Source organism: Mustela putorius, unplaced genomic scaffold, assembly GCF_011764305.1.
Source record: "Mustela putorius furo isolate JIRA1106 unplaced genomic scaffold, ASM1176430v1.1 tig00537227_pilon_pilon_pilon, whole genome shotgun sequence".
NCBI classification, from domain to species: Eukaryota; Metazoa; Chordata; class Mammalia; order Carnivora; family Mustelidae; genus Mustela; species Mustela putorius.
In genome coordinates this window covers 4,837,118-4,862,001 of record NW_025422368.1, presented here as the reverse complement: position 1 = coordinate 4,862,001, position 24,884 = coordinate 4,837,118, and the positions used below count along the sequence as shown (strand labels likewise).

At 42.3% G+C, this 24,884-nt stretch overlaps 1 protein-coding gene across 5 annotated transcripts in view; it reads left to right on the top strand.

Annotated features, from left to right (window-relative positions):
* Window positions 1-2,863: 2,863 nt before the first annotated feature.
* Window positions 2,864-24,884, top strand: part of ATF1 (activating transcription factor 1) — a 90,065-nt gene continuing 68,044 nt past the window's right edge. For 3 of the 5 annotated variants that reach the window (XM_045072891.1, XM_045072889.1, XM_045072890.1), the window contains exon 1: window positions 2,871-3,004. Coding sequence is in view for 2 of the 5 variants with exons in the window: in XM_045072886.1 (XP_044928821.1) it covers window positions 10,221-10,313 (93 nt within the window). In the remaining 3 variants the exon portion in view is untranslated. Of the gene's footprint in view, window positions 3,005-3,241; window positions 3,378-10,214; window positions 10,314-24,884 lie in introns of those variants that run through there. The other 2 variants (XM_045072886.1, XM_045072888.1) reach the window with 2 other exon arrangements.

The following is a 24,884-nucleotide window of genomic DNA, read 5'->3' as shown; positions in this document are numbered from 1 at the left end:
TCAAACCTAAGCAGCGTCAGAGGACACAAACAATCTGCATGAGCAGGGCCACCAGAAACCCATGTTACCTACTACTGTTGCACCAGTGTTCTTCACTCAGCTCATACCTATGGCTGTAATGGAGCATGGGAGAAGAGTCCTACTGAAGCAGTTGGAAAAAGCCCAAGTTTAGTATATGGGTAAGTTATGGTTTGGGTCCATGAGTGAATTATGGCCATTCTGTTTCAAGGGAAATCTTCCCAACAGGCAGATTTTTAAAAAATATTTTTTCTTTTTTTTTTTTTAAGATTTTTATTTATTTATTTGACAGAGAGAGATCACAAGTAGGCAGAGAGAGAGAGGAGGAAGCAGGCTCCCCGCTGAGCAGAGAGCCCGATGCGGGACTCAATCCCAGGACCCTGAGATCATGACCTGAGCCGAAGGCAGTGGCTTAACCCACTGAGCCACCCAGGCGCCCTATTTTATTTCTTTTTATTCAAGAGAGAGAGTGACAGAGAGCATGAGAGAGGAGATGGTCAGAAGGAGCATGGAGTTGGGAGCCTAATGCAGGACTTAACCCTGGGACTCCAGGGTCATGACCTGAGCCGAAGGCAGATGGCCAACCAACTGAGCCACCCAAGTGCCCCCAACAGGCAAATATTAAAATGATCACCCATTCTGTGCAAGAAGTAGCTCAAAGTGGGTATATTAATGGACTCGTGGGCAGTGGCAAATGGCCTAACCAGTTGATCAGTGTCTTGAAAAAGACTGGAAGACTGGATACAACAAGGTCTGGAGTAGAAGTATATGGATAGATACAGAGGAGGGAGAACAAAGTATGAAGATCTTTGCTTCACATGTCAATGCCCACTATAAAGCATCCACTACGGGAGAGACATTGAACATCCATATAAACAAAACGACTTGACTGGTTGATGTCAGCCAGCCCCCAAGGATCTCAGAATTGACACAATGAGCACATGTATGGAGTAGCCACTGTAGCAAAGATGGAGACTATGTCAGGGCTCAGAAGCATGGACTTCCATTTACCAAGGCATATTTAGCTACAGCTATCTCTGAATCTTCCATTAAACATTGACACAAACCAATACTGAACTCCCAAATGACACTATTTCTGTAGGAGACGAAGTGGCCACTTGATAGGGGACAACACTGGGCTTCTTCACATCCTAGAAGGACCAGTGATTTGTTCTCATGTGAACAGATTTATGTTTTTGGTGTAAGGATTTGACTCTCCTGCCCTCAGAGCACCACTCAGTGTCCCTACCTGGGGGTTACAAAGGTACAGGACACCTGCAGGCTGCTCTGACCATCATAAAGAAGGTTCCTTCCAGTAAGCTGAATATTAGTTCCAAGCTGTCTTGCTACAACTCTAATAATAATCTTGAAGGTAAATAATTTGTTTGCTTATACAATCCAACCACACAACTGTAACCAATACTTACTCATTTTAGGGTTTTATTAATGGGACCAACTAGGAGGCTACCACAATATACAAGGCAAGAAGTAATGACCGCTTGGACTAAGGTGATGGGATACAGAGAAGGGGAGGTAGTCAAAAGGAAATTATTTCTCCTGTATCCAGGTGTAGTAGGTAGGACTCTAGAAATAACAGCAACCAAAGTAAGCTAGCTTAAATTTAAAAAGTCCTATTCATTTCAAGGACAGAGGATGGATGGCTTGTGGAACCTATGAGCTGTGGCAGGCAGCTGCATCTCAGGGTCTAAAACTAGGGCCTAGAAAGCCACTTGTTTGCTCCCTCAGCTCATCTGCACTGTTCACAGATGGACGAGGCTCATCACAAACCTCCTGAGCTTTAGGTCCATTCACCTAGAGAAAGATAGTTGTCCACTACTCTCAGGGCCCACAGACTAGTTCTATATGTTCAATTCAAGCATAGTTAACATGGAGCCCCAAGCAATTTCAGAGCTGAGTTATCTGAAATAGTATGGCTGTAGTTCCTGCTTCATCCTCTCTCTCTGCCTACTTGTGATCTCTGTCAAATAAATAAACAAAATGTTAATTTTTTAAAAAAGTTTTTGACAGACAGAGATATTATAATGAGAGGCGGCAGAGAGAGAGAGGGGGGAGGCGTGTAACATTTCGATCCCAGACAACATGACCTGAGCTCCACTGTAACCAGAGCTGAAAATGTTAATTTTTAAAAAAAGTTTTTGCAATGTAATCGGCGTGTTTCAGCGGTAACAGCTGACAATCCAGCGGGACACCCGTAGTGGCGCTCAAAACACCCTGCCTGTACTGATATCAGTCTTTGGAGAAAATCCTTTGGCGGGGGAGAAAGGATGCAACTCCACGCAGTTTTATGCGGTTAAAAATAGGCTGGGGAAACCAAGAGAAGATGCGTCAGTCCCTTCTCTCGACCAGGTCCGGACAGGTGAGGCGTGAGTCAAGGCCAGGATCGACGGTTCTGGGTCTCATCACCCAACCCGGAGAAAGTAGGAGCTGAGCTGAGAGCGACGCCACTAACTCATGAAAAGAGCCTCACACCGAGAGGCCTCCTGACACCACCAAGCCAGGTGGGGCCTCCCAAAACAGAAGTGTAGGAGGAGAGCGGACAGAGTTCCAGAAGAGAAAAACGACTACAGGTAACCGAAGTAATACTTTTCCATCCGAGGAGACCCGGCACAAGATGGCGGCACATCACGTGAGCAACGTGGTGACGTAGGACGGCGGCCCGCACGGACGGACCGCCTTAACCTCACCCCCCACGCTCACTTTACTCAGTTTTGCCCCCCTCTCCTCCCCCGCCCCCGGCCTGGTGTAGATCATGCCGCCAGTGGCGGCCCTGACTGCCGAGGAAACGGTAGCTTAGGACAGCTGGCTATTAAGTGACATTAATTCTCCCCGCTCCGCCTGACCCCTGAGACAGAGGGACGTCCCCCGCCGTGTGAGGGGGTGGTGGAAGTGGGCAGAGAATTCGGATCCACCTGGGAGGGGGGGAGTGGAAGTTCCCGCCCCGGAGAGCGGCGAGCTGCAGCCACAGGTAAGCAGGGGGCGGGGGTGGGACGTGCTCCTGTGTCCCCGTGTTCCCGGGCAGAGGGAGGGAGTGGGGACTCGGCGCCGTCCGGGACGCTGAGTCAAGTCTCGCGCCGGGTGGGGGTCGCGCGCGGCGGCAGCGGTGGGGGAGGGGCGCGGAGGGCGCGCGGCGGAAGGGGGAGGGGCTGCCCGCTGTCCCTCCGCCGGGCGCCCTTCCGGTTCTCGTGCCTGGCCCGGCTGTTCTCCCGCAGTCGTCGGTCTCCCCTGCCTCCCAACTGCGCCTCCACCAACCAAAATAAAACCGGAGACCTCCCGCCGGGGGTGGCTTTCGCCTCTGAAGCGGCCCCTGTGCGGCCGTCGGCGAGCGCCCTCAGTCGAAGGTCTCGGAATTGGGCGGAGAGGGCGGGGCGGGGAGGGCGGCGTGGCCTTGGCCTCCGCGCGTTTTCCGCCCAGCTGCCGGAGACCGGTTATGTCCGCCAGGGATCCCGCAGAGCACACCGGGCGCCTGGGCGTGCGAGGCCCTGGCCGGCTGTCGGTGGAGGGCAGAACAGTCCTTACCCGCAGGGTGCTCACAGTCCAGTGGGGAGGTAGACAGTAAAGCCACAGACGCACGAAACAGTAATGGGAAGGTGTAGCTGGTGAAGGAGAAGGAGCGTGTGGGAAGATAGACGCTCCTGTGTTTCTCTCTGGACCATGGATCAAGGCGAGGAAACTGATTTTCTCCTACATCGAGAAACTAAGCATGGTCGTTCCCAGCATGCAGGTTTCCTGTATCAGGTGTACGTTGGAGCGTGCCCTTTAATCTGCTTTAAAAATCTTTGTAGGTGTTGAATAATTGTGGTTTTATTAGCTTTTGAGGAGCTGTGGGCTAGTACTGGTTTCCTCAGCCATCGGAAAGGGCATTCTTGTGAAACCTTAAGAGAAATGACCTAAAGCGAAGAAGAGATTACCATTAATTTATAGGGAAATTTTTTTCTGTGTTCTCAGACCCCCCCAAATAATCTCTCGGGCTTTTCATACGGACCCATCTTAACTAACCAAATAAATCGAGATAAAGTCCCTGATGCTCTGATGTCCACCGACGCAGTTCAAAGCTATGGAGACTTGATGCTGAGATGCTGGGTATAGTTCTACGGGAAGGAGCTTGGCAGGCCCCTCTTGCTGTTGTGGTCCAGGCTGCCTCTGTAATGGCTGGGTGTGAAACAAACAAACCCTGAATGCTATCTTCACTTGTTTCCTGAAACTGAAAATCCCCTTGAGATTTCTTTCTGTTAGTGAACTCAGGTGTTTTTTTGTCAAACTGCAGTGATGCAACACGAATTTTTGAGAAGTGGGGATACTTGTGATACTCATTGAGAGTGCCCTTCTGAGGCTTTTTCAGCATAGATTTGGCAAGCATCTTTGTCAAACTGGCATGGTTTGTGATGAGAGTTTGTGTTGCTGTGTTTGTTTGCAAAATGCATCTTGAGAATTTTGTTACCAGCATATCTAAGCAGTTTTATTAAAATGCTGTTTTTCCGGTAGATTTTGTAATATGCATGTACCTCGGTGTCCCAAATAGAATCAGTACATTTGTCCTATCACTGAATGTGTTAATTCTGTTATCCTTTAAGGTTATGTTTGGTCTGTGATAAATCTGTACAGTACTACTATATCACCAGTAGGTGGTAGTCCCGCCCAAAAATGCTTTTTCCTCACATATCCTACTTAATTATAATGAATTTATCTCTCTAAAGTAGGATTTTTGTGTGCTTGTGGCGTCTTGATTCCAAAGCCGAATTGAAGTAATTGTCTAAATATATTTCTTTAACCATTACTTCTTTCTGTAGCTAGACAAACCTTACTAAACACATTGATCTAGTCAGCATTAATGAATGTGCAAGGTGTTAGTGCTCTGTTGGGAACTGGATATGGTCTTTGGCTCCCTAAAGCTTGCATTCTGGTGGCAAGACAGAAAACTGGCCATTACAATACTGGGTGAAGAGGGGGTAACATGTGCTTTGGGGATACAGCCAGAGTTTCTCGACTAATCTGAGGGATTCATGAAAGATTGCCTGGAAGAATAAATAACTCATAGGAATAGGCCACACGAAGAGGAGGGGAGTAGTGTTTCTGGCAGAGGGAATGGCATATGTGAAAGCCTAAAGGTGAGAGAAAGCAAGGTAGGCACATGGGAAGTTCTGGAAGAAATTCAGCATGGCAAACGAACAATTTTGAGGGAAGATCATGAGTTCAGTATGGAAGTGTCAAGCAAGAGATTCCTTGCCCTCAAGCTTATCATAGTTCTGTATTCTCTGTAGGTGAGGAAACTAAGACCTTCATTCGTCAAATGAGAATACTAACTGTATTTGTTGATGTTTATTTACAGCATAGATGAGTGTCTCTATTGGGCTGCTATAGGCACTGTCCTTAGGTACCTTAAGACTGGGGGAAACAACACCCCACCCCCAAAAAAGACTGGGGGAACCAGACATGCTAATAAACACAGTTCCAAGTGTTAAGTGACCTCATTAAAAATACGTAGAGGACACAAAGTAGGAAGGAAGAAAGGACCTGGAGCAGTTGTGAACTTAATGTTTAGGATGAAACTTGAAGAGTAGCAGTTTGCCAGATGAACAAGTTGGCAATATTAGAGGAAGAGGGGCAGCATGGGGGGAAGAAAAAAACATGGATTTTGAGTTAAAATAGTTCTGCCTTCAGGTCTTGTATTCACATCTTACTGTGAGATTCATAGAAAATGGCAATTTCCTTGAGCCTCACTTATAAATCTCTCAAATAGGGAATCTAGGAAATGATACAAAAAAGCTCTTCATTTAGTGCCTAGGATATAATATTCCTTTCTTTGCAAGTTTTCTTAGAAGCACCATGTCTTTTACTTACATTCTTTATATGTCAGCAAGATCACAGCCTGCTGCATTTTATCCGTCTCCCAAATTCCATCTCGTTGATGGCACTTTTGAAGCTGTGTTTCACTAACCCCTGTGATTCTGGCCTACTTACTGGTGTCTAGAGTTAAGCTTCCATCTGCTGCAGGGAGCTATATTATTTTCATTGAGAATGCTTTTGTATACTGACAGCATATTCTGTGTTGAGCCAATTTTTAACAGATCATTCATCTTAACCTCAGTTTTAAGAGTAATAGCTGAAAAGAGTGAGCAAATGAAGATTGTACACCAACATAAAAAATATATAGTATAGTTTACAGTGAGATACAACTATAAAGCTGTCTTCATTTTGGGAAAAAAGCTGATTAGTTGATTTCTCTTTTTTTTTTTTTTAAGATTTTATTTATTTATTTGACAGAGAGATCACAAGTAGGCAGAGAAGCAGGCGGAGAGAGAGGAGGAAGCAGGCTCCCTGCTGAGCAGAGAGAGCCCGATGTGGGGCTCGATCCCAGGACCCTGGGATCACGACCTGAGCTGAAGGCAGAGGCCCAGCCCACTGAGCCACCCAGGTGCCCCTAGTTGATTTCTCTTTAAAAAGTTATAGAAAATGGGCTTATTTTCTGTAGGAAATGTGGTTGTAATAATTAGCCAAAAATCTTACTTGCTGACTGTAGTGGCTTTTACTAGGAAATGTGTATTGTTGTGTTGATTGTGTTAGTTTCCATTAGATTTAGGATTTCTTTGTAATACTGTTACGGAGCAGAAATCAGTGAGTCACAGTGAAACAGAAAAGTATCATTTCCAGTAATTTAATAAGGTTTTGAAAAGTCTTTTATAGTTTCTTTTAGTGCTTTAGCACTATATATATTTTTTTCTTTTCTACATTCTAACTTATGTCTTCTGAAATGGGGAGTGTTAAAAAAAGGCATTTTAGCTGCCTGGCTGTCTCAGTAGAGCGTGTGACTCTGGATTTTGGAGTTGTAAATTTGAGCCCCACATTGGGTATAGAGATTGCTTAAAATCTTTTTTTTTTTTTTTTAAGATTTTATTTATTTATTTCACAGACAGAGATCACAAGTAAGGGGGGGGGTGCGGCAGGCTCCCTGCTGAGCAGAGAGCCCAACAAAGGGCTCCATCCCAGGACCCTGGGATCATGACCTGAGCCGAAGGCAGAGGTTTTAACCCACTGAGCCACCCAGGTGCCCCAAAATCTTTTTTTTTTTTTTTAAAGGCATTTTCAATACAGATAGTATGGGGAAAATACATAATTGCAGGTTTGGTGCTATTTCTGTGTTTGGTCTGTGATATTATACTTGTATTAGTGGAGATGAAAAATCACGGCTCTTCCTAAAGAAGGGACTATGTATGAGATTCAGAGCAGTTGAAGAAACAACATAGGAAGCATTAGATGAATTTGGCAAAATTAAAAGTTTAAAAATAATCATAGTTAAGTCATTGTTAAGGTATTTGTATCCACATGATAGAAATGAAATTTGTATTAAGAAATATTAGGGGGGCACCTGGGTGGCCTAGAGGGTTGAGCCTCTGCCTTCAGCTCGGGTCATGATCTCAGGCTCTTGAGATCGAGCCCCATATTGGGCTCTCTGCTCAGCAGGGAACCTGCTTCCCCCTCTCTCTCTGCCTGCCTCTCTGCCTACTTGTGACCTGTCTGTCAAATAAATAAATAAAATCTTTAAAAAAAAGAAAGAAAGAAAGAAATATTAGGGATGCCTGGGTGGCTCGGTTAAGTGTCTGCCTGCTGCTCAGGTCATGATTTGAGGGTCCTGGGGTTGAGTCTCACATCTGCTCCTTGCTCAGTGGGGAGCCTGCTTCTCCCTCTCCTGCTACCCCACTTGTGTGTGCACATGTGCTTGCTTTCTGGCAAATAAAATTTTAAAAGATACAGACTGGGATGCCTGGGTGGCTGTCTGTTGAGCATCTGACTCTTAATTTTAGCTCAGGTCATGCTCTCAGGGTCCTGAGACCCATGTCAAGCCCCACTTTGGGTTCTGTACTCAAAGATTCTCACCCCTTCTCTCTCTGCCCCTCCACCGGCTCAAGCACACCCTCTTCCCCTCTGTCACTTTCTTTAAATTAATAAATAAACCTTTTTTTGTTGTTAAGATTTTATTTATTTATTTGACACAGACAGAGAGGGAACACAAGCAGGAGGAGAAACAGGCTCCCTGCTGAGCAGGAGCCTGATGTAGGGCTCAATCCCAGGACTCTGGACCATGACCTGAACCAAAGGCAGGTATTTAATGAATGAGCCACTCAGGCGCCCCTAAATAAAACCTTTAAAAATACTTTAAAAAAAGAAAGAGGCGAATAAGAAAAACACTAAGATTTGGTGATAAATGGATGAATAAGTAATACGAACATATAGTTCACACAACTAATAGAGAATTAAAGAAATGTAAAACAGTATGTCATTTTTCACTTATCATTGCTTTCTCATGTACTTCCGATGGACTGTAACTCCTTCAGAAAATTTTATTTTTATTATTTGTTTGTTTAAAATATTTTATTTATTTAATTTATTTATTTGACAGAGAGAGACACAGCGAGAAAGGGAGCAGATGCAGGGGGAGTGGGAGAGAGGGAGGAGCAGGGAGCCCGATGTGGGGCTTGATCCCAGGACCCAGGGGTTGTGACCTGAGCCGAAGTCAGACATTTAATGACTGAGCCACCCAGGTTTCCCCAGAAAACCTTAGATAATCATACTCCTTGATCAAGTAATAATCCTTTTGGGAAATGTTCTGTGGAGATAATTTTAATTTAATAAATTTATTTAATAAACTTAATTTAATAAATTTAATAAAAACTGGAAGAGTTTTATGTACCAAAGATATTAATCACAGTATTATCTTGTTTGGTTAAAAAGAAAAAAAGAATTACGTATGTTCCCTGGATGGAATATTCATGTAGACTTTGAATATACCATATTGTTTATTCATTCATCTCTATGCATAACTGGGTTGATTGTATCTTTTGACTATTGTAAATAATGTTGCTGTGCACATGGGTGTATAAATATATCTTAAAGACCTTGCTTTCAATTCCTTTGGGTATATACCTAGATGAGGGATTTCTGGATCACACAGTGATTCTATCTTTAAATTTTTTAGTAACTACCATAGTGTTTCCCATAGTGGCTACACCTTTTTTGCATCCCCAACAGCAGTGCACAAATGTCCCAGTTTCTCCATATCCTCACCAGCACTTATTTTATTTTTAATTTTAAAAAAAACATTAACCATCCTAGGGGCTCCTGGGTGGCTCAGAGGGTTAAACCTCTGCCTTCGGCTCAGGTCATGGTCTCAGGTCCTAGGATGGAGCCCCACATCAGGCTCTCTGCTCAGCAGGCAGCCTCCTCCCTACACCCCCCCCCCCCGCCTGCCTCTCTGCCTACTTGTGATCTCTTTCTGTCAAATAAATAAATAAAATCTTAAAAAAAAATAATACCCATCCTAATGATGGGATGTTGGGATGATATCTCATTGTAGTTGTGATTTAGATTTCCCTAATGGTTAGTGATATGAACATCTTTTCATGTTTGCTGGTCAACTCTTCTTTCTTCTTTGTAATCATTAAAAAACCTTAAATTCTGCCCAAATCTTTTAGCAGTCTAAGTGGTTGTCTTCCCTCTTGGCGTATTCCATCTCTCAAAAGCCATTTATTCTCATTTTTACCTAGCCTGCATATCCTGCACTTGCTTCTTTCTATAGATCATCTAGATCTTTAGAATCTCTTTAGGTGTGGTTGTGTTTATTTATTTAATTCAGCGTCTGTTTAATGAATTCTCTATGTAGCACTATCTGTGCAATTAGAAACTGTTCCCTAGATGAAGAAGAATTCTTGTGTCCATGGACAGGAAGACTACCATACTTCGTGAGTGGGATAACACTTGAAAATTTAGTCACAATATTTATGTATGTATTTGCCACTTATTAAATTTTAACAGGTTCATGTGGATCAAAAATTTTAAAATGTAAAGGAATATGCAAGGAATAGTCTTTTCTATCTCTGTATCTCTGTTCCATAACTGCCAGTTCTCTTCTACAGAAGCAACCAGGTTGCCAATTTTTATACAACTGTGCAGCATATTATACATATTCTGTAGTGCTTTTTATTTGCCATTTCTTGAGATCTTGTAATTAGATCTCTGCACAGAACAGAACATGAGAAGACAATGAGTCTGGATAAAATGAGCTAGCTCATAGCATAGAGAAACTTCATCTTGCTCCTCTGAAAACGTACACATGTTAAGGATAGAAATGTCTTAGGATTTCTTGAAAAGCATCTTCTAACTGACTTTTTTCCCGCTTATAGTTGATTATGGAAGATTCCCACAAGAGTAACACTGCAGAGGCAGCGCCGCAGCCTGGTTCAGCGGTTCAGGGAACTCATATTTCTCATATTGCTCAACAGGTAAGGCAGGATCCAGCCAAAATACTGAGCTAAATAGGAATGTTTTATGAAAAAGAACCAAGGAAAAAGAGCCGTAAATGTTGAAGTGTAAGAAAGGAAGATAGATTTGATTTAAACATCCTGGCAAGGTTATTTCAGTTTTATTTTCCTCTATACAAAGTACCTTTAGTGTTGTTTTAAATAGGTATATACTTTACAAAACTTGAAGTAGATTTCATTTTTTGTGGTGCATGATTATTTTGATTTTTTCCAGATGGATTTTGTTTTTGCATAAGAAAAATGAAAAATTATTTATCTCTTTGTGCTAACTTGAAACAGACTGACAGTTTCAAGAGGCAAACCATCTTCAGTTCAGTACATTTATTGTGGGTACATAGGAAATCTTTTTGCTGAACTGGAAAATAGGCCTATACATTAGAGAATTTAAATTGATAGGCATGCATATTGCAGAACTGATATTTTAAAATTTCAAATGGTCTGATCCATGCACGTCACCCACTTCAAGGAAAACAATGGACAGGTGTTTGTTGCCTGTGATAAGACTTGAACTTTCAAGCAAAAATGAGAATTTTGGAAGACTTGTATTCACCATTGTGAGCTTGACTGTTTCCCAGTACTTGACAGACTTTTTAGTTACAAAGTTGTGTTACAAAATCATGCTTGGGTATAAGATTCATTCAGAGTACAAGGTAAACAATGGATTTTATTTTATTTTATTTTTTTAAAGATCTCTTTATTTACTTGAGAGAGAGAGCAGAAGCATGGAGGAGGGGCAGAGGGAGAGGGAGAAGTAGACCCTCCACTGAGCAGGGAGCCTGATGTGGATGGAGCTCAGTCCTAAGACCCTGGGATCATGACTTGAGCCCAAGGCAGAGGCTTAACTGACTGAGCCACCCAGGCACCGCAGACCAATGGATGTTGATGTTAATAGAATATATAACGCTATGGGGTGCCTGGTGGCTCAGTTGGCTGGGTGTCTGCCTTCAGCTCAAGTCATTATCAGGTGGCCCTGGGATCAAGTCCCGTGTTGGACTCTGCTCAGCAGGTAGTCTGTTCTCCCTCTCCCTCTTCTCCGCCACTCCCCACCCCTTCTTGTGCTTGCTTGTATGTATTTTCTTTCCCTCTCTCTTCTCTCAAGTAAATAAAAATCTTCAAAAAAAAAAAAAACATAACATTAAGATTGTATATTGCAAACAACCTTTAAGAAACTACAATCTGTTTAAGTTTTAAAGTTGTATCAAAGAAGAATCTCCACAATTATCTGAAAATACTATTAAAAACAGTCCTCCCTTTTCCAATTTCATATATATGTGAGGCCAGGCTTCATTTATATACCTCAGCCAGAACAACATATGGCAAAATATTTAATGTAAGAGAAGGTAAGAGAATTCAGCCATATTCTATTAACTCAAACATTAATTTGCAGAAATCTAAAATGTCATTCTCTTATACTAATTTGGGAGAGGGAAGTTTAGTTACATAAATGAAAATTAGATTCGTAATAGATTTATATTACTTCAAAATGAACTGTTAAATATTTTTAAGATTTCTGTTTTAATTTTAAACGTGTTAGTAGATTAAAAGCCCACATATGTAAGAATTCTTTGGGGTCCTCAGTAATTTTTAAGAGTGTAAAGAGTCTTGAGATCAGAAAATTTGAGAAGCGAGGTCCAAAAGGGTTAATCCTTCAAACTTCATGCATCCTTCTTTATTGTTTGGCTATATCTGTGTAGAATAATGGTATTGTCTCCAGATGATGCTGGAAAAACAATTATAGAGACTTTCAGCTATCTTTGTATTAATAAAGCCCTTCACAGAAATGTTCAAATTCACTTGGCTTGTATACTTCAGTTATTTTGGTTAGATGTGAATGTTCTCCACGTTTTCTTAGAAGCATATTTACAGTGAGATGTAGAATGAGTATATTTCTTTCTTTTTTTTTTTTTTTTTTAAGATTTTATTTTTATTTATTTATTTGTCAGAGAGAGAGGTAGAGTGAGCGCAAGCACAAGCAGACAAAGTGGCAGGCAGAGGCAGAGGGAGAAACAGGCTCCCTGCAGAGCAAGGAGCCCGATGTGGGACTCGATCCCAGAACGCTGGGATCATGACCTGAGCCGAAGGTAGCTGCTTAACCAACTGAGCCACCCAGGCGTCCCTAAAATGAGTATATTTCTAAGTGGTAAGTAATTTTGTAGTGATTTTGAAAAATAATTTCACTGACTTCATGTCCAAATTCTTGTGGCACGATTACTTCATTAGACTCTAAATACTGTAAGGAAACCGTATCTACAGCAGTGATATTTATTTAGTCATTCAGTATAAGCTGAGGACATAGGAATAAACAGAAGCCTCAGCTCTTACGGACTTTCCTTCTAATTTTGGGGAGACAGGCAATAAAACAGGTATCAGTTCATAGTGTGTACTCTGGGGACTAACAAAGCAGGGCGGGAGGGATGGGGATTGGTGGGGACAGGTGGACTTGTCTTTGTATATAAAGTGGTCAGAGAAGTCCCATTAGTGGAAAGAACTCTTCATTTACACGAACTAACAATTGTAAAACGCTGAGACTGGTAGATACTTGGCATAGTTAAGGAACAGCACAGAGACTGGTGTCGTGGGAGACAGGTGAATGAGGGGAGAATGATACAGGATGAGGAGGAGAGGTTTGGGGTGGGAAGGGAGAGTGCCGGGTAAGGTAGGCCTTGTAGGCCACTGTAAGGCTTTTGACTTTTAAGCTGGGTTAGATGGGAATCCTTTGGAGTGTTTTGAGTAAAAACTTACCTGATTTTTTTTTTTTTTAAGATTTTATTTATTTATTTATTTGACCGAGGGAGATCACAAGTAGGCAGAGAGGCAAGCCAGAGAGAGAGGAGGAAACAGGCTCCCCACAGAGCAGGGAGCCCGATGTGGGGCTCGATCCCAGGACCCTGGGATCATGACCTGAGCCAAAGGCGGAGGCCTTAACCCACTGAGCCAGCCAGGGGCCCCTACCTGATGTTTTAATAGGATCATTTTGGCTGCTTTGTAGAGTAGATGCAGGGAAACCAGTTAGGAAGCGTTTAGAATAATGTGCTTGAGAGGTGATAGTGGCTTGGACCAAGGTGGTAGTGGATAAAATTTAGATTCTGGATATAATTTGGTTTTAAAGCCAACAGTGTTTACTTTCAGATTAGATGTGGGTTTTAGAGAAAAAAAGAGGTTAAGATAGACCCTAGTTTTTGGCTTGAATAACTGTAGGAATGGAGTTGCCACTTAATAAGATGGACACACGAGCATATTTTTCTTTAGTTTTGTGGGGTAATTTTGGCAGTCAGGAATTCGGCTTTTAGGCATATTAAGTTTGTGATGCTGGGACGCCTGGGTGGCTCAGTTGGTTAAGCGGCTGCCTTCGGCTCAGGTCATGATCCCAGCGTCCTGGGATCGAGTCCCAGAAAGGGCTCCTTGCTTGGCAGGGAGCCTGCTTCTCCCTCTGCCTCCAGCCTGCCACTCTGTCTGCCTGTGCTTGTGCTCTGTATCTCTCTCTCTAACAAATAAATAAAAATCTTTAAAAAGAAAAAAAAAGTTGGTGATGCTATCTGTATTACTTTTCTGTACTAAAATTACCGCAAACTTAATTGCTCACAACACATGATTCAATCGAGCCCCGCAGTTTTGCTCAGTGAGGCTTCTCTCTCTCTCTCTGCCTGACTCTCCGAAACTTGTGATCTTCTCTCTGCAAATAGGTTCTCTTACCGCTTTGGCTCACAACACATCACAGTTTCTGCAGTCAAGGTATTGGCTCAAGGGCAGTCAAGGTGGGCTTTCTCACCTGTGGGTTGAACTGGAGAAGAATCCACTTCCAACTTGACTCAGGTTATTGGCAGACTTCATTTTGTTGCAGCTGTGAGACTGAGAGCTTGAGTTTTTTGTTGGCTGGAGGCTACCCGCAGATCTTACAGGTCATCTGCAGTTTGCTGCCATGTGGCCCTCTTCATAAGCAGTTCACAGCATGGCAGTCTGCTCCATTATGTCTGGCAAGAGGATGAGAGTGAATTGGCTAGCAAGACAGAGTGTTGTATAATACCATATGACCTAATCAAGGAAATGATATGCCATTCCTTTGCTATAAAATGTAATCATGGGGGGCGCCTGGGTGGCTCAGTGGGTTAAGCTGCTCAGGTCATGATCTCAGGGTCCTGGGATCGAGTCCCACATCAGGCTCTCTGCTCAGCAGGGAGCCCGCTTCCTTCTCTCTCTCTCTCTGCCTGCCTGTTTGCCTACTTGTGATGTCTCTCTTGTCAAATAAATAAATAAAATCTTAAAAAAAAAATGTAATCATGGGAATGCCATCTCATCATCTTTGCCTTACTGATTAGAAGAAAGTTGCAGGTCCTTCCCACACTCAATGGAAAGGATTACCCAAGGGCATGAATACCAGGAGGTGGGGGTCACGGGGGCCACCTTAAAGTTTGTCTGCCAAACCATAAAAATAGGTTTGTCCAGTAGGCAGCTGGAGATATATGATCTGGAGTCCAGAGGAGAAGTCCAGACTAGAAATGTAAATGTAGGAATTGTGGCTTTATAGGTGGTAAACTCACAAAGTGATTTCTGACTTCCACTTGGGATATAGAAAGCTGCAAAGAGTATTGTTCCCATCTTGAAATAAGAATGAGCTGTAATATACAAAGTTATAAATTCTCTTGATTCATCAGAGGTGGGATCTGGCTCATCTGTAACAGCACAGGAAGAAGGCAGCACTGTGGTACAAGGATAGAGAAGAATTTGGCTAAGTTTTTAATGGATTGCTGAAGTCTAAGTGTGGGCTAGCAGGAGACTGTAGAATCCTTGAGAGCTGCGGACACAGCGTAGGGAACACCCACCTCTAGGCTTTTTCTTCAAGGTCTCCTAGCAGTTTGTTGTGAGGAAGATTGGGGGAAGCAAGGGAGATGAGGTAAGGCCCACTAGGTGGTACAGTCCTTCCGGTATGGAGGAGCTTTAAGCCACTGGGGGAAGGGAATAAATTCCATTTTCCATTGTGGCTGGGAGGAGTGAAAAGACAAAAACACGTACAACCTGAGGGAAGGTGAGGAAACTTCTGGGTTCAGACCCTTTGTTTTCCTACTGCTGGGAGAAAGCCCTGTGCCTGGAGATCCAGGGATAATGGCTTGCCTGAGACTCAGACTCAAGTAAAACAACCGCATTCCGCCCCTGGGGACTAGCCTGGGAGGGGAGGCAGGGAAAACCAGAAGTGGAGGGTGGAGGTAGAACCCTGAGAAAAACCCTCAGGCAAACCAGCTTCCACCCTAAGCAGAAGGTTGCCCTAGAGGAATTTGAAGTAGGTAGTACACTTAAGTTAATCATAACAATAGAACCCAGACCCAGCCTAATTCCTAAAAAGATTGACTCAGCCTCTCCCCTCAGCTCCCACTAATAGCTTGCAGAAAAAGAGCCATTTTTATACTGTTTCCTCAGTCTCCTGTGTTATACACGATATCCATAATCCAAGATAAAAATAGCCTACTGTTCAAAAATCAAAATAAAAATCACAATAACCGATAGACTGAGGATCTCACAGTTGTGAGAATTATCAGACAATTAATTGATTTTTAAGGATTGTATTTATTTATTTGACACAGAGAGAGAGAACGAGCAGGAGTGGCAGTAGAGGGAGAGGTAGAAGCAGGCTCCCTGCTGAGCAGGAAGCCAGGTGTGGGACTTGATCCTAGGACTCCGGGATCATCACCTGAGCTAAAGGCAGCGGGTTAACCAACTGAGCCACCCAGGCACCCCTGAATTTATTTTTTTAAAGATTTTATTTATTTGCTTGACAACACACAAGCAGGGGGAGCGGTAGCTGAAGGAGAGGGAGAAGCAGGCTCCCCACGGAACAAAGAGCCGGATGTGGGGCTCAATCCCTCATGACCTGAGGTGAAGACAGATACTTAACCGATTGAGCCCACCCGGGAGTGCTCCTTGTTGGGTTCACACTCCTGGGGGTCTGTTTCTTTCTGTCCCTCTTCCTCTGCCCTTCCCCCCCCACTTGTGAGCATGCGCTCCTTTCTTTTTCTCTGTCAAATAAAGAAATCTTTTTAAAAAATAAAATAATAATAATATATTAAAGGTTCTAGCGGAAAAGGTGGACATGTATGATGGTAAATTTCACCAGAGGAATGGAAAGTATATGAAAGTCAAATGAATATGCTAGAAATGAAAAATTTGATATAGAAGAAGTATGTTTTGGGGCTTATTAGTAGACTGAACATAGCCAAGGAGACAATTCAGTGACTTTGAAGATCAACAGAAAATATCCAAATTGAAAACAAAGAGAAAACACGTAGGGGGAAAACAGAACAGAGCATCTCAGAGCTGTGGGGGACAGTAACTATTTACAGTAACTATTTAACACAAGTATAATTAAAGTCCTGGAACTACATGAGTTTTGGGGGGTCTTACATACTTAGAGATGAGTCTGTGGATTTGACTAGGGCTCTCCAGCATTTGTTGGATTTGGGGAAGATTGCCAAGGGATAGTCAGTGAAGTTAAGAGGAGACTCTAGAGAAAGAATCTTGGAAATGAAGAATAACGTGATGGTCAACTGTATAATGCTGCTGGCAGGTCAAATAAGGAATAAAAATTAGCTGCTACCACAGTTGGTCTTCATTATTGAAGGATTCTGTTTTTGCAGATTTGCCTACTTGATAAAATTTATATGTAAGCCCAGAATCAGCTCAGTACTTCTGTGGTCCTTGCCCAGAGTGGTGACAGATTGGAGTCACTTGATGCACAGCTTCCAGCGGACCGTGAACCAAGGCACCAGGGCTTTGTCGTCCTATTTTATCTCTCATGCTTTAAATAGTTCTTTTGGTGGTCTGATTAGTGGCATATTTTTTGCATTTTTGTTAGTGATTTTGTTGTTTAAAATGGCCTCCGAGGTGTAGTATTGAGTGCCAGGAGGAAAGAATACATGTGTTAGGTAAGTTTTATTGAAATATGGGTTATAGTGATGCTGTCTGTGAGTTCAGTTCATAGAGGCAGGCAGAGAGAGAGGAGGAAGCAGGCTCCCTGCTGAGCAGAGAGCCTGATAAGGGGCTTGATTCCAGAACCCCGGGATCATAACCTGAGCCAAAGGCAGAGGCTTTAACCCACCAAGCCACCCAGGCGCCCCTGTGAGTTCAGTATTAGTGAATTAGCAATATATATACTAAAAAAGGTGTCTTTAAACAGAAACACTTAAAACAAGGTTATATATTGACCAGTTGATGAAAATAATGTGCCCAGAAGCCTGCCGGAGCCTACCTGCATATTCCCCCCTCCCCAGAGCAATGATTCAGTATTTGCTAATTCCATGTACATGCAACTTTATAGAATATAATAACCACAAATAGCAAGAATTGACTATTTAGCAACATAAAGTTTATTGACAGCCTTGACAAAAACTATTTCCATGGGAGTGGGGATAAAAAAAATCTAAATAATTAGATCCAAGAGAGCATGGAAAAAGAGATGGGTTGGGGGAGAAGAGTAGACATTCATTGAACAGAATGAAAAGACAACTCATTTAAGGTATTTTGTTACAAAGGGGGCTAAGAAATGAAGTTGCTGGAGAGAGTTGTAGGTCAAAACTCCAAAGCTTTACTTTATTATTTTTAAGATAGGAGGAATTAACAGTCTGTTGGTATACCAGTGGGATTGATTAAATAGAGGGGGAAAACTGGATGATACAGGAAGGGGAGAGGTCAGTCCTGGGATTACATCTTTGAGGAGGGCCAGGAACAAGATTTAGTCTTTAAGTGGAAAAATTTATTTTGTATGACCAGAGGTACATTACTCACAGTAAGAAAGTAAATACAGGTTAGGTGGGTAGATTGGGGATGATAGACTCTGAAAATTTTCTTTTGATAACTTTTTAAAAAACATGATTTATTTATTCATTTGTTTATTTGACAGAGATTGAGAGAGAGAACACGAACAAGCAAGGGAGTGGCAGGCTTCCTGCCTAGCAGGGAGCCCAGTGTGGGGCTTGATACCAGGACCTTGAGATCATGACTGGGGATCAAGGCAGATGCTTACCCAGCTGAGCCACCCAAGCACCCCTCTTTTGATAATTTCTTTGTTTTTCAGTGAAATAAAATGCTTTAAGAAGATAAGGAAGGAGGAGAAAGTATGAAATAGTCAGCCGGGACAGTAGGAGAATGGAAGTGGACTTCGGGATCTGTAATAGGATTGATGGGATTCATGAACAGTCCACTTGAGGTTTAATCATGAGTTTAAAGTGAGACTGTTTCTGTTTTTGTTTTAAGGATTTATTTGTTCATTTGAGAGAAAGAGGGGCAGAGGAAGGAAGCACAGGCAAACAGGTGGAGAGGCAGAGGGAGAGGAAGAGGCGGACTCCCCACTGAACTGGGAGCCCGACATGGGGCTGGATCCCAGGACCTGGGGATGGACTTGAGCTGAAGACAGACGCTCAACCATCTGAGCCACTCAGGTGTCGTTAAAGTGAGACTGTTAAGTTATGTGTTTTTCTCCAGTGTGTGTGTGGATGAATGTATGTCTAAGAAGAAGTGTGCGTGAGCACGTGTCCAAGTGTGTGTATATGTGCCTCTGTGTGTGTACATGTGTGTATATGTCTGTGTGTGTGTATAGGACCCAAGGTTTGTATTCAGGTTACAGGCATAGAGTAGGGGAACTAACAGGGCCGATGTTTAGTTAAGGGTCTATAATGAAGCAAGAAAAGACAACATTGGTGATGTGTGTGATAGGGTTATTATGATGCTGGGTCACAAAATTTAAGCTGAATAGGGAAGGAAGTGGGGACTTGATGGGATCAAGAGCAGGGAAAAAACATAGTGGGCTTCATGGATTATGGGTTCCTGTGGAGTCCAGGAATTGTTGAGAGTCCAAATAGTAGAGGTAATGAGTTGGATGAGTCAGAGGGATGCTTGAATTTGATATTATGGAGGGGTGCATTTATTGACAGTGATAAGATTTAATTAAGTAAGTAGTTCTCAACTGGAGTGTACTGCTTCCCCACTGAGATGTCTGGAAATGTGTGTTTGGGGGTGGGGAGGGTGCCATTGATATTCAGTGGGTGGGGACCAAAGGTGCTAAATGGTTTGCGCTGAGCAGGATATTCCTACACAGGGAGGAATCATCCTGCCCCAGGTGCCTGTTTAGAAACCTTATAGGGTATGACAGCAGGAGCAGGTAGCTGAGGAGGGTGGAACACAGGGCTTTGGAGAAGAATAAAAGACAAAAGGCCTGGGTATGGAAGGTTACTGAATGTTGCATATGGGAATCACCGCAAATCATATCAGGACTGGTTGGTTTGGCTGCTAATGTCTTTTTTTTTTTTTTTTAAAGGTTTTATTTATTTATTTGACAGAGATTGAGAGAGAGAGAGACAGAGATCACAAGCAGGCAGAGAGGCAGGCAGAGAGAGAGGGAGAAGCAGGCTGTAAGGAGCAGTCTGATCATGACCTGAGCTGAAGGCAGCGGCTTAACCCACTGAGCCACCCAGGCGCCCCTGGCTGCTAATGTCTTAAAGAAATGAGGGGACATGACTGCTGTAAAGACAGTCTGCTGCTATGAGCCTTGAAGTTGGGAGCTTTTAGGGGAGGACTTTGAAAGGACAGTGGTCTGGAAGTACTGATGAAAAGCAAAGGAAACATGCACCTTATTTGTGGGCTCATTGTATGAGTGCAGGAAAGAGCTGTAGGAGAGACAGTTTTCTTGAGAAGAGAGCTGAGGTTCAGTTATGGCAGGAAGGTGAAAGGGAGGGACTTAGTACTGTTGAATTTCATTTAATGACACATTATATGTAGATTGAGAGGCAAGTAGTCTTGCTTAATGAAAAGAATGATGGAAGCCGTCAGAAGACTGGGTTGGAACCTGGATTTTGTCACTTAGTGACTCTAGAACTTTGACTAAGTCACTTATTTAAGAAGACTTGATGTTCATCATCTGGAAATTGTGTGTCAGACTTGGTGATCTCTAAGGTCTTTTCCAGCTCATAACTTTCAGTAATTCTCATATTGTAGAGAAATTTGTATTAAATTACCAGGTGAGAATAGGTGTATCAAGTGTGAATAGGGAAAACGAAGATGATAGTAACAGTTGAGTGTCCACTGTGTGCTAGGTGCATTTCTGAGCATTTTACTTGTTTTAATGCCTTCAAACCTTGTGTCTCCTACTGTGCTTTTGTAACTGCCACACAACTAGTAAGCCTGGAGACATTGATTTGAATTCCAGCAGTTTGACCTCTGTCACAGTTGGGGTTTCCTGGGAAGTGGACTGTGAGATGGAGGTTAGCATGCGGGAGGTTTATTAGGGAGTCCTTTTGGGATTACCACCTGTGAAAAGTAAAGAAAAGAAGGAAGCAGGATTGGGCAGAGGGAGAAGTGGAACTGCCATTCAGTCTCAGGGAGGGCCTCAGCTGACCCCATAGAGAGCTTTGAAAATGAGATGGCTCTTCAAAATGGGGGGAAGGGGCCAGCCAGGCCTTCATATCCCAGCATGCACCTGTCATTGGATCTTGAGTGACCTGGGAAGGGGGTGTATATGACCTTAAATGAGGTGACTCATCAGCCAAGTCTATTCCAAAGAGGGCTGACAACTGGACACTGCCAGCTGCTATACTCCAGCAGCTGGGGAATAAGTCTTTTACTAGTGAAATGGGATTTTTGAGTTGGATCATAGTGCCCACCACAACACCAACATCTGTAGTCCCCAGTCCTTTGTTGCCTCCAGGGAGAGTATGAGGATAAATGAGAATAGTGGAAGAAATTACACAGAGGCTTGGCTCCAAAACACTTAAAAAACAGCTTGATCTGGGCTCCTGGGTGGCTCAGTCCTTAAGCATCTACCTTTGGCTTCAGTCATGATCCAGGATCCTGGGATAGACCTGTGCATCGGGCTCCCTGCTAGGTAGGAATGCTTCTCCCTCTCTCACTCGCCCTGCTTGTGTTCCTGCTCTTGCTATCTCTCTCTGTCAAATAAATAAATAAAATCTTAAAAACAAAAACCAAAAACCAGCTTGATCATCATGCGTTTTTTTTTTTTTAAGATTTTATTTTTTTTTTAGTGTATTTGCTGCTGAAGCGAGCACTAAAGATTTTATTTTTAAGTAATCTTTGCACCCCTGTGGGGCTTGAACTGACAAACCCAAGATCAGGGGTCACGTGCTCCAAGGACTGAGGCAGTCAGGTAACCCCAAGCCATTCGTACTTTTATTTTTTTAAAGATTTTATTTATTTATTTGACAGATAGAGATCACAAGTAGGCAGAGAGGCAGGCAGAAAGAAAGAGGAAGCAGGCTCCCTGCTGAGCAGAGAGCCCAACTCAGGGCTCCATCCCAGAACCTGGGATCATGACCCGAGCCGAAGGCAGAGGAGAGCCACCCAGGTGCCCTGCTGTTCATATTTTTGACATGAGGACTTAACTCAAGGTTCATCTAGGGAGAAGCTAAGAATGTGGGTGCATCAGTGCCTTTGATAATCCTTTCTTACCTGGAGATACTCTATTTAACATTTGGATATTCTAGGTCATCTTAGTTTCACTTTCTGATAGAGAAAGATTCTCCTATAGAGTAACTTAGAAATTTGGGTAAGTTTATTTGGATGTTTCCATGCTGGAAACATGGCTTGGGAGAGTGGAAGAATGATTTTTCGTTTTCATTTGCTTAACAGGGTCTTTAACAGAGCCAAAGGTTTTAAATTTTGACTAGGTCCAATTTATCAAGTTTTCCTTTTATGGATTGTGCTTTTGGTGTCTAAGAATTCTTTGCTAGTCCTAAATTTCAAAGATTTTTTGTTTCTTCCTAGAAATTTTAGAGATTTATGTTTTACATGTAAGTCCATGATTCATTTTAAGTTAACTTTTGTATAGATTTGAGAGTTTTGGGTTGTTTTTGTTTTGTTTTATTTTGCCTCTGGATGTACAATTGCTACAGCACCACTGCATTCCTTTTGTGCCTTTATCAGAAATTATTTGAGCATATTTATCTCCTCCTCCTTCTCTATTATGTTCAATTGATCTATGTGGTGTCCCTCTGTCTGTACTGTGCTGTCTTGATAACTATGGATAGTAACCCTTAACATCCAGAAGAAAGATTACTCCCATTTTATTCTTCTTTTTCAAAGTTGCTTTAGGGCCTTTCCCTTTCCATATAAATTTTTGCAGCTTGTCCGTGTCTACAGACCTACAGATCAGTTAGGGAAGAACTAATATCTGATTGAATCTTTCAGCCCTTGAATCTCTCCAATTGTTTAATTTCCTTTGATTTCTTTCCGTAGCATTTTGTCTTTTTCAGCATACAGATCCTGTATGTGTTTTGTTAGACTTATACCTAAGCATTTCATTTTCTTAGGGACACTTTGTAAATAATGCTTATTTTCTTTGGAGCTGTTGTAAGTGATACTGTGTTGATTTTGGTTTTACTACTAGGATATAGAAATGTAATTGATTCTTGTTTATTGATCTTACATCTTGGAACATTAGTTTTAGGAGTGATGATTGTTTTTGTTTTTAATATTTCTTGTGATGTTCTATGTAGAGAGTAATGTCATCTAAAGATAGAGATGGTCTTAAAACTTTTTTTTTCCAATTTTATTCCAGTTATTCTGATTTATTCCAGTTATTAACAGTATGTATTATTTTTTTTTTTTTTGCCCTGTTGCACTCTCTAGAACTCCGAGAACTATGCTGAATAAAGTGTGAGAATGGATATGTTTTCTTCGTACCCAGTCTTAAAGGGAAAACGTACATTCTCTCATCACTAAGTCTGATGTTAGCTGTAGGTTTTTTTGTTTTTTTTTTTTTTAAAGATTTTATTTATTTATTTGACAGAGAGGCAGGCAGAGAGAGGAGGAAGCAAGCTCCCCGCTGAGCAGAAAGCCCGAGGCGGGGCTCCATCCCAGGACCCTGGGATCATGACCTGAGCTGAAGGCAGCGGCTTAATCCACTGAACCACCCAGGTGCCCCCCCCCTTTTTTTTATTCCTAGTTTTTTAAATGTGTTTTTTTTTTCCCCATGAAATGAGATTAAATTTTTTGAAATGAGATTCTTCTGCATCAGCTGGTGTGCAGTGATGACTTTTTTCTTGTTTGGCCTGTTCATGTGGTGGATTACATTGATTGATTTTTATTTTATTTTATTTACTTTTTTTTTTTTTTTTACATTGATTGATTTTTAAATATCAATACCTAAAATACCTTGCATACCTGAAATAAATAGCATTTGGGTCATGATGGTATATTCTTTTTATATGTTGCTAGATTCTGTTTGCTAATACTTTGTTGAGGATTTTGCAACTAAATTCATGAGTCTGTGGTTTTCTTTTTTTTTGTAATGTCTTGGGCCTCATAAAACAAGTCGGGAAATATTCCTTCCTATTCTCTCTTCTGGAAGAGATTGTATAAAATTGGCATTAATTGTCCTTTAAATGTTTGATAAAACTCTCCAGTGAAACTAGAGCCTGGAATTTCTTTACAGGACTATTCAGGCTATTTTATCATGACTGAATTTTGGTAGTTTGTGGTTTTCAAAAAATTGATGCATTACTTCTGAGTTGTCAAATTTATGAATGTAGAGTTGTTCGTAGTATTACCCTTTCCTGCTTAATGGCTATAGGGTCTGTTGACCTTAAAAATCTGTCAGTTAATTTACCAGCAAAAATAAGTTTATTCAGGAATAACAGAAAATTGCAATCCAGGACATGCAGGCTCTAGCAAAACCATAGACAGGTCCCATAAACAAAGGAGAGGAACATTATTTTATGGAGAAGGAAGAAGGAGAGAGTTGGCAGTGGTTGTTTATTTTTTTTTAAGATTTTATTTATTTATTTGAGAGAAAGAGAGAGTAACAGAGATAGTGAGAGAGAGCACAGTCTGGGAGGAGAGGGAGAACCAGGCTCCCAGGGAGCCCAGAGCCCAATGTGGGGCCCTATCTCAGGACCATGACCTGAGCTGAAGGCAGATGCTTAACTGACTGAGCTACTCAGGTGTCTCCCCCCCCCCCCCATCCTCCCCCACCACACAGAGTGGTTATTTTGAAAGAAAGTCCTTGAAGAAAAGCACCAGTTCAGGGTGATAATTGTTTCTCATTGACTGAATTGCCCTGCTAGTCAGTTTCTTGTAGGAGGTGTAGTGTGCATCTTGCCTTTGGGGGCCTGTAATCGAATTCCTTCCTGTTAAACATTCTTTTGGAGTAATTGCAGCTGAGTGGAAGGGCTCCCCCTTCTGGCTTCCCAGCTCCACTTTAATGAGGTTTCCCTTTGTTAATTTTCATATTTACCCCCTTTGATCAAGATCTTTCCTGAAAGCATAGCTGATCAAAAGTCAGGTTTTCAAAAAAAAAAAAAAAAAAGTCAGGTTTTCTTAATTCAGTGACCTTTTGACCCTCAGTGCCAGGAAAGATGTTTTCCTGGTTGTCATGGCCGGTATCAGACGCAAAGTGCATCGAATTAGAAACCAGTTAAGGTCACATTTGAGTAACTAGGAAGGTTAGCGAGAGAACTCTCAGGCACTGCCCACCTTATAGTCCTTATTTACGAAGATCGTAAGCTCCGAAGATCATATCCTTATTGGGAACATCAT